Source organism: Bombyx mori, chromosome 22 (assembly GCF_030269925.1).
Source record: "Bombyx mori chromosome 22, ASM3026992v2".
Lineage (NCBI taxonomy): Eukaryota > Metazoa > Arthropoda > Insecta > Lepidoptera > Bombycidae > Bombyx > Bombyx mori.
Window position 1 is genome coordinate 1,943,760 of NC_085128.1, and position 10,145 is coordinate 1,953,904.

The 10,145-nt window shown below is 37.1% G+C and overlaps 1 protein-coding gene across 4 annotated transcripts in view; it reads left to right on the top strand.

Moving 5' to 3' along the window:
• LOC101743390 (netrin receptor UNC5C) overlaps nt 1–8,037 on the top strand; it is a 183,008-nt gene extending 174,971 nt beyond the window's left edge. For all 4 annotated transcript variants that reach the window (XM_062674848.1, XM_021347035.3, XM_012689193.4 and 1 more), the window contains 3 exons: nt 1,100–1,221; nt 4,433–4,666; nt 5,675–8,037. In XM_062674848.1, coding sequence (XP_062530832.1) covers nt 1,100–1,221; nt 4,433–4,666; nt 5,675–6,849 — 1,531 coding nt within the window. In that variant the 3' untranslated portion in view covers nt 6,850–8,037. The remainder of the gene's footprint in view (nt 1–1,099; nt 1,222–4,432; nt 4,667–5,674) is intronic.
• The last annotated feature ends 2,108 nt before the right edge of the window (nt 8,038–10,145 follow it).

A 10,145-nucleotide genomic window follows, 5' to 3' on the forward strand; every position in this document is an offset into this window, starting at 1 on the left:
TTAGTCTCGCTAAAACTCGAGAGCGGCTGGACCGATTTGGCTAATTTTGGTCTTGAATTATTTGTGGAAGTCCGGAGAAGGTTTAGAAGGTAGATAATTATGAAAATGCTCAGAATAAATAAAAACAACAATTTGGTTTTTCTTTTGATGTGTCCCCCGTCGGACGGACTCCTTTTGTTTGTTTTAAGTTTATTTTATACAAAAGTTTAGGTCTTTTATTTATCGATTGGGGCATTACGAAGTCTGCCGGGTCAGCTAGTTCTCTGATAAAAATATTCGGAAAAACCATCAGCACGTTTAAGCTCTTCCAACACAACAATAACTCATTACTTTCGTCGCCTTGGGATGACCCTATCACATCAAATCGAAACCTGTTTAATTTCTATTTCATTATTTGCTCACGCTGTAAATTTCGAAGAAGTCAGCGACCCGTGCCTAAGAAAATACTATTAAACGTTACAATTTGTTCTATATATACAATAATATAATAATAATATTCAATAATATAATGGCTTTTTAATACGCTTTTATTAGCTTCAGACATATGTATGTTTGTAACGGAATCTTTGAACATAATTTTGACCCCTTCGAAACGTCGAATTAACTCGAAATTTGGTATACTTATTAAGGACCGATGACAAATCAATATAAAAAAAAATCGAAAAAAAATAAGTTCAACCAAAAATGGAAAATAAGTAATCATTTAAAAAAAGTAACAAAATACGCTTTTATAGAAAATCCAACTAAAAAATAGAAAATATATTTTTTTAATTTGAATTAAAAGTAGTGTAAAAAATAATGATTTTATTGTTAAAAAAAGCGTGGGGTGCATGGTATTTTTAATTCAAATTTATTAAAATTTATTTTCGATTTTTTAGTTGGATTTTCTATAAAAGCGTATTTTGTTAGTTTTTTTAAACTTATTTATTTACCTAACACACATAATGGCGTTCTGTCACATTTTTAGATCACATTGTCTTAATTAGACTGTGAGATGTTATGTATGTGTGTGTGTGTGTATGTGTGTATCTTTATGCGTAAGTGTATGCGTATGTGTTTTAAAATAACAAATCATCTAGTACAACCTCCTTTGTTCTAGTTACGCTTCACCTGTGGACCACCAAGTGACTCCATCTGCCTCTACCAAGGGACAGAGCGACGATTATGAAAGCAAACCGTACAGCGAATCAGAACATTCAGCCTCTAGTTGTTTCACGAGCTGTGAGTAATATTAGTTACTAGCCGTAGTCGCCCGCTTCGCTGGGCATATAAAATTATCATTATTATTTATTGTCATTATTATTAGGGAGTCCAACACTCATATAATTATTAGCCTATCCATTAAGTACATGTATTTTCTTCATGGATACAAAAGTTTCAAGTCAATCGGATGCATGGTTCAGTAGTTATAACGGAACATCCGTAAAAGCCATTGTAGATTTATATATTAGTATAGATTATTTGAAACATACTCTGGTGCGATTCGTTTCTAAAATGAGTTGTTTTTTCGTGAAATGCCATTCTTTACTTGGGAATATTATGAAGTTTTAAAAACAATGTGTTTCCAATTTCATATTAATTTCAACGCAACATGATTATATTTTAATGTTTTCAATTTGTGGCTCCTTGTGACACCGTTTGAATTATTATAGAGTTACAGACGTGAAGGTAGTAGAAAGTATCAGAATAACATATGCTTATATAAAGAGATATAATATATAGCAGAGAGAGACATGGGCTTATTTTTATTGCGAAAAAAATGTAATAGTCAAGGTAATCATCTCATCGGTGACATATCACTAGGCAGTAGCTTAGTTCAGCCCCTGACATTGCTGCAGTCCAGGGGCGACAATGACCACTCACCATCAGGTGGGTCGTATGCTCATCTGTCTACAAAGGTAATAAAAAAAATGCAAAGCATTGCTATGTATAAATACAATAAAAAAATTGAATACAAAATAAGATGTCATTAAATTTGTTTAAGGGTATATATGTATGTATATAAAATTCTCGTGTCACAGTTTTCGTTGCCATACTCCTCCGAAACGGCTTGACCGATTTTGATGAAATTTTTTGTACTTATCCGGTATCTATGAGAATCAGCCAACATCTATTTTTCATCCCCCTAAATGTTAGGGGTAGTCCACCCCCAAAATTTTTTTTTTTTAATTTTTAGACAAAAATTATAATTTCTATTTTTTTATGATACAACATACAAAAATACATGCAATCCTCAATTTTCACCCTTCTACGATCAACCCTTATTTCTTAATAGCCATTTTAGTAATTTAATCATTTTTCCTCTCCGGTCGAAAACTGATCGATCGTCATTTAATTAGTTATCCCCGCCAGATGTCTACAGGTGTCACTTCTCACCCTGTAAACAGCACGAAGTAGGGATGTTACCTCTACAGTTTTCGGCTATTATTAGTGTTTATGCTTCAAGCGTAGTAGTTAAACATTTTTAGTTCATCGCCTTGCATGTCAGATGGAAAATCTACAAAAAAAAACCCTAAAGATTTCACTAACGATACAATCACAAATGTCGACGGATATCCAATATATCGTCGAAGGAATACAGATAATGGCGGACAATCATTTATTAAAAACATCAGCAACACAGACATTGATACTGACAATCGTTGGGTCGTGCCATATTCGCCCCTGCTGAGCAAAACATACAATGCTCATATTAATGTTGAGTTCTGCAGTTCTGTGAAGAGCATCAAATACATTTGCAAGTATGTCCATAAAGGCAGTGACATGGCGGTGTTTAGAGTGGAAAATATGAATGTACCATGGCACACAAACATTCGCTTGAGGCCTTGAACAGGACATTGAAAGATATTAAAAACAACGACAAACTATTTGGTGGCACTCTGTTAGTCCTTTCAGGTGACTTCAGACAAACACTTCCCGTTATTCCACGTTCAACATACGCTGATGAAATCAACGCCTGCTTAAAATCATCTACATTGTGGCGTAATGTTGAAATAGTACAGCTGAAAGTAAATATGCGCGTTCAAATGCTTCAAGATCCATCCGCTGAAACATTCTGAAAACAACTCTTAGATATCGGCGATGGAAAAGTCACTATAGCTGAAACTTGATACATAAAATTAGCGAATGATTTCTGCACTATCATTGATTCGCAAAATGCTCTCATTGAACAAATATTTCCCGATGTACACACGAATTACATAAATCTCGAGTGGCTTGCAGAAAGAGCAATGTTAGCTGCAAAAAATGTGGATGTTGACATTTTAAATCTGAAGATACAACAGTTATTGCCAGGGGACTTGGTATCATATAAATCTATTGATATAGTTTGCGATGACACTGAAGCTGTAAATTTTCCAACAGAGTTTTTGAACTCACTGGATTTGCCAGGCATGCCACCACATAACTTACAATTGAAGGTTGGATCTCCAATTATTTTGCTTCGTAATTTGAACCCGCCACGGCTATGCAACGGTACGCGATTAGTCATTAAAAATTAATGAAAAAAGTTATCGAAGGCACCATTTTAAATGGCAAGTTTCGAGGTGAAAATATATTGATAGCACGAATACCTATTATACCCACAGATGTGTCAATTCAATTTAAGCGTATTCAATTTCCGATTAGATTGCCATTTGCAATGACTATTAATAAATCCCAAGGCCAAACAATGTCTGTTTGTGGCTTAGATTTGAGCACACCATGTTTTTCACACGGACAATTATACGTTGTATGCTCTCGAGTGGGTAAAGCATCAAGTTTGTTTGTATTAGCTAAAGACGGGCTAACAAAAAATATTGTTCACGCTGCAGCATTAAGAGATTAATATTATGTAATGAATTAATTATATATATAATTATTACTTTTAATAAATTAAAACAATTAATGTTCGGTGTTTTGTTATTTTTATACAACATTCCCTCATCGTTCACAGCGCTCCAGGCCTTTTTCACTCATATTCCACATCCTTATACACTTCCAATAAGTTAGTCATTTTTTTTCTACACTAGAAATTCTCTAGAAATCTTATATATGGCAAGACAACGTTTGCCGGGTCAGCTAGTATGTATGTATTATTTATTAATTTAATACAAAAAATAATAGCTCATGGACATTGGCAATGTCAAAGGCATGATAATATATTTATGCATTTAGGCATATTTTACACTAACACCAGCTGACCATAAATTATTCTTTTTACTTTTTTTATTGCCCTTGTAGGCAGACGAGCATACAGCCCATCTGATGGTGAGTGGTTACCGTCGCCGATGGACTTCAGCAATGCCAGGGGCAGAGCCAAGCCGCTGCCTACCGTTAAACTAATAAGCTAATAAAAATAACTTTTAAACTAATTAATAAAAAAAATCAATGAATCGTACAAGTGGGTTTTTTCACCAGTCTGCATCTCTGAATGTTTTTAATTTCCATCTAGCCGGTTCGATGTACGACGCGGCCAATGAATCCGTGACACTCCAACTGGCAGAGTTCGTCTCCAATTCGCCCACGTCACAATCCATGTCGGTCTCCAGTGCCGGAGCCAGACTGGCCTTGCCCGCAGCGGGGGTGGCCCTTTCAGTTCCTGAAGGAGCCCTGGCCAGGGGTAGACGAGAGCAGATCTATGTGGCTGTCGTCAAGGATGACAGATACAGGCCGCGACTCGGAAAAGGTAAGCATTAGAAGCTCCTTCATACTAGTTGAGCAAAAAATCATTTTGGCTTTTTTTATTGCTTAGATGGGTGGACGAGCTCACAGCCCACCTGGAGCTAAGTAGTTACTGGAGCCCATAGACATCTTCAACGTAAATGCGCCACCCACCTTGAGATATAAGTTCTAAGGTTTCAAGTATAGTTACAACGGCTGCCCCACCCTTCAAAGCGAAACGCATTACTGCTTCACGGCAGAAAATAGGCGGGGCGGTGGTACCCGTGGTGACTCATAAGAGGTCCTACTACCAGTAATTACGCAAATTTTAACTTTACGGGTTTGATTTTTATTACATGATGTTATTCCTTCACCGTTGAAATCAATCGTAAACATTTGTTGAGTACGTATTTCATTAGACAAATTTGTACCCACCTGGGATTCGAACACCGACCTCTCGTGTTAAATCGGCATAGCAAATTATAAGCATCACAACGCGAGTAATGAGGTCTAATTGTCAAACCGGAAAGTAAGACTATTCCATACCCACATAACAAACTATTCGATAAAAATTTGAGAGCGAGCGTTTTAAATTAAGGCAGTTCTGTTTGCCACATTATTCATGAGCAAAATATTTTGTTGTTCAAAGATAAGAAGAGGTCGCAGGATATTGCTTATTTTACATTTTAGGTCAAACCCTTAGTAACGGAAGAGTTCGCTATGGGCAGAATATAAATTAGTTTATTTTAATAAATATAACTTCGAACATTCAAGTATTTATTAAACCCTAAATCACCAAAGCCGTCATGAATATTAATGAATTATTAAACTTTCTGTTAGGTTAATAAAAACAAATTGATTTTTGCGATGCGATACCAAGTCGTTTCGTTGTTAATTTTAAACGGTATGTAATTACGTTACGTATCGTCGACATATAATTTCTGTTATATAAAAAACGCACGTCGCCTCCGGGCGGGCTGGTCGACTTCACATATCTAAGTCCGTGTTTACAAGAGCAAATTCCGCCCCGCAGGTATCACGCAGCTGAGTCCGGTGGTTAAATGCGGCCCGCCGCGTCAGACATTAAACAAGTCCGTCGTCTTACAAATACCACATTGCGCCAGCCTCAAGCATGGCTTCTGGAACCTGTCTCTGTACGCCATAGACCACAACAGTAAGCCAGAGGGCGGCCAGTCTCAGTGGAAGAAGATCGTGGGCCTCGGTCAAGAAACCATCAACACCCCAATCTTCACACAGCTCGACAACGACAAGATATTCCTTGTGACGGACATGTTGTCCACGTTCGTATTGGTCGGTGAAAGTTTCAATGGTAAGGCCGTAAAGGCACTACAATTAGCGATCTACGCCCCGACCGTGCTCAACGAAACCAGTTCCGAATATAGCATTAGATTGTACGTGTTCGAAGACACGCCTTGTGCGGCTTACTATTGTCAGGAACAAGAGAAAAAACTCGGCGGAGTGTTGCTTGAACGACCGAAAACTTTATTGTTCCAAGACGGAGGCTCCCATCTTTGTTTGAATCTGGAGCACGTCAGTCCCGGCTGGAAAGCGAAGCCGGGCATCGGTTATCAGGAGATCCCATTCAATCACGTGTGGAGCTCGAACTACAACGCTCTGCATTGCAGCTTCACTCTCGATCGGACGCACGACTGCGACAATATTGATTTTACGATCTCAGCCTGTCAGAGAACGAATCCATCTTATAAGCAAACGTTCAGGATATGCCTCGAAGACATGCAGAGTCGGTCGCCACGGGGCAGATCGCCGCGCGAATCCCAGCGCAGTTTTAATATTACCGAGAATCTCTTGGATGGTCGTATGGGTCGAAACGACGAGGGCAGTGAGGGTAGCGTGAAAAGAAACATCACTGTTAATGAGACGGGCGTGAACGAATGCTCCGGAGAGGGCCCTTTCAAATTGAGCGGGAAGATAAAAAGGCAGCTTTGTGCCATTTTAGACCCTCCTAACGCCCGTGGAAATGATTGGCGTGCTCTGGCATCGCGGTTGGGCGTAGATCGCTATACAACTTGGTTCGCCACAAAGAGCTCACCCACTGAAGCTATATTAGAGCTGTGGGAATGCAGGGAGCGTCATCCTGGGGCCATTCCCGCTCTGGCGACCGCATTGCGACAGATGGACAGACACGACGCCGCTGATCTACTTCATATACGGCCATCTTGGTTATGAATTAAAAAAACCAATACGGATCTTAATTAATGTTGAAATAAATTTAGAATTTCTGTTGTGATGAACACTATGTGAAAGTTTAATGTTTGTAAAGTATCGAAAACCTTCTCAGAACAAAGAGTCTGTATAAAATTTTAATCAAATGTTTTAAAGTCGCCATGTCTGAGCGGAAGAGAAAATGGTTTTTTTTGGCAGAGTAGTGGCAATGTTGTGTTAGAAAAACATATAGTTTGGCAGGCCCGGTGGCCTAAGTTTATATTTAAAATCGCGTAGTATATTTTGTATAGAAACATTATTGGACGCTGTAGATAAGCGGACGTACGAATAAATTATATTATGGTAGCAATAATAGTGCCTAAATTTGTCTTTTAAAGATAAACCAACGTTAGGTTGGTTAAGTTGGTTATTTCGTTAATATTAGTAGTTTTCCTTGAGTGTTTGTTGTGACTTAAATGCATATTATTATCAATATTTCGCTTGTATGTTGTTGCGTTTGATATATCGTGCCAAACTGGTGTCATGGAGTTTGACTAATCTCAATCTGAAATCACATTGCATTTAATTACTGTTGACTGGTTATTTTGATAGAACCATTTTAAGCTCGCACTCGCTTCTTCGTAATCATGTAATTTATCCTGTAATCACGGTAATCAAAATTTAATAAACCGCTCAACCGGTGATTTTTTAAATTATTTTCTGTCAAAAAGTGTTACATACTTCATAATCACAATGATTGTATATGTATGATTAATATTGCAATTCAACGAAAACAATTTTTTAGTACATTCGATTTTTAAAATTTAAATTTTTATTCCAACTATATTAAGATAGACTTCTGAATCTACTGATGAATAAAAACATTTTAGTAATTAAAAACTGGTATACAATTTTCATTCTCATGTTTAAAATTCACGTATTAAATATTGTTTTTCCAATTATACGTACTTCGGAAGTCTGCATTTAACACAGTTTCTAGAATATTTAAAAGAACTGTCACAATGTAAATAAAGTCTAGACTTGTATATAAGTAGATTTCACAGTGAAATTTAGCTGGGACTATTATAATTAACCATTATTTTATAACTTCGCATTACAGTAGACTATATTATATTTTTGTTAACGTGATGAATATAAAATAAATGGATCTGTGATATTTAAATAATATGAAATAAATTATCTTTAACTGTGCATTGTTATTGTTTTATTTGATTTTTCTACTTTCGGTTAGATTTATACGGAATTGCTTATCGATTCGGCGCAGAGGATCAAACTATAACAGAATGACTATAAGAAAATATAGCCTAGTACGAGTATAATAATTAGTTTTTGAACCTAGACTCGGGGGATTTGTCAGATGTGTAAAGGATATCCTATATAATATATCAATGGTTAGTTATCAATCTAATGTTTGTGTTGGCTATGTGCATACTTCGTTTTTTTATTTATTTGCTTTTTTGTTTTTTATTTCCTGGAACTCGTAATTTTCTTTTTATACGATTTTTAATTCTTATTTGTAATTTGTAATTTTGTTTTCAATGGCCAGTTTGGAGGCTCGCTGGCTGTGTGCATTAATATGGATTTGCTGAGTGCACATAACATTTAGATTGCAATCCAGAATCAGATTTAGGTACTATTTGTACGATTTAGTTAATATGTAACTTTTTTTATTGCTTAGATGGGTGGATGAGCTCACAGCCCACCTGGTGTCAATTGGTTACTGGAGCCCATAGACATCTACAACGTAAATGCGCCACCCACCTTGAGATATAAGTTCTAAGGTATCAGTATAGTTACAACGGCTACCCCACCCTTCAAACCGAAACGCATTACTGCTTCACGGCAGAAATACGCGAGATGGTGGTACCTACCACCAGTCGATAATTCTTAATGCTGAGATTCGTGGTCTCCTCTAATAACATTCTCCTGGATTATTGTACTTATTTAAGTATGTGAATACAGTTATAAAAGTATTTGACAACTTTAACGATTTAAGTAAAAACATTTTTTCATGGGCACTGGTGGTAGGGCGTTTTATGTTTCCATTAGGAGATAGTATCGATAGTAATCCTACCTATTTCTGCCGCGAAGAATTATTTGTCTGCTGGGTGAAATACCCTTTATGCAATAAAATTAGGACTTCGACTGGCACTAAGGTCTCCAATGCGTCTTTTTTTTTATTGCCCTTGTAGGCAGACGAGCATACAGCCCACTTGATGGTGAGTGGTTACAGTCGCCCATGGACTTCAGCAAGGCCAGGGGCAGAGCCAAGCCGCTGGCTATCGTCTGATCGGACTCTGACATCCATATAATGAAAGGCAGCGTCCAAAGTCCAGGAGCGACAGTAACCGCTTACCATCAAGTGGGCCGTATGCTCGTCTACCTAAAAAATAAATAAAAAATCTAACTCCATAAAAAGCGGTGAAATATTTAAAATTTTACAACACAAAAGTCTTCAGTTATAAAGAAAGACAGTAATAGACAATAATGATGCAAATTAAGAGCTTAACTTCTGAATAGCATTGGTTACGGTAAAACGTAAATATGTTAATCGCGATTGTAGTGGCCGTACAAGCGTGCGCAGGTGCGAGCTTACCGCTATGCAGGTTTGTACCATTGTGTTGCGCTTTAGGGTGTATGGTGTAAGTTGCAGCGAGTTTTGATTTATAGCTCTTTTTTTTCTTCAATTTTATTTTTATTATTTTTAACGCATTTGTAAATCGATATTAAAGCTTAGACCTATTCCCGGGTAATAAATAGATCGCATAAATAAAAATGCATAGATAAGAGATGAAGATCGAATTTTTAAGTTATTTTCATGGAAGAGTGACGCATGGATCCACGGATGGAGCTTATCCTTCAAACGGAATCTTTTGCATTGAGGTAAAAACGTAGATGATCGTAATAAGTACCAATACCTATAAATATCACGCTATTTCTCTCATACGATTGCTGTTATGATTATAATTATAAATAGCTAGAAACAAATCACGCACGGTCATACGGCTCTAATATAGGATTCCCTGTGTTATAAGTACCGGAGACTGAGAATCATACTTATATATGCTTAAAGATATACATATATAGATAATAAACGCACTGAGAAAGAGGCAAAACATCCAGTTCTTCATACAACGTTTCGTTGAGAATCGAACCCACGACCCTTAGCGCAACAGTCAAGTGTGCAAACCACTGCACCAACGAGTCAGTCAGACCGTTCGAAAGTTTTTCCTTGCAGCAATCAGTTTAAATCTCCATTATACGAATCTAAGCACACTGTAGCCACGACAATTGCTTTC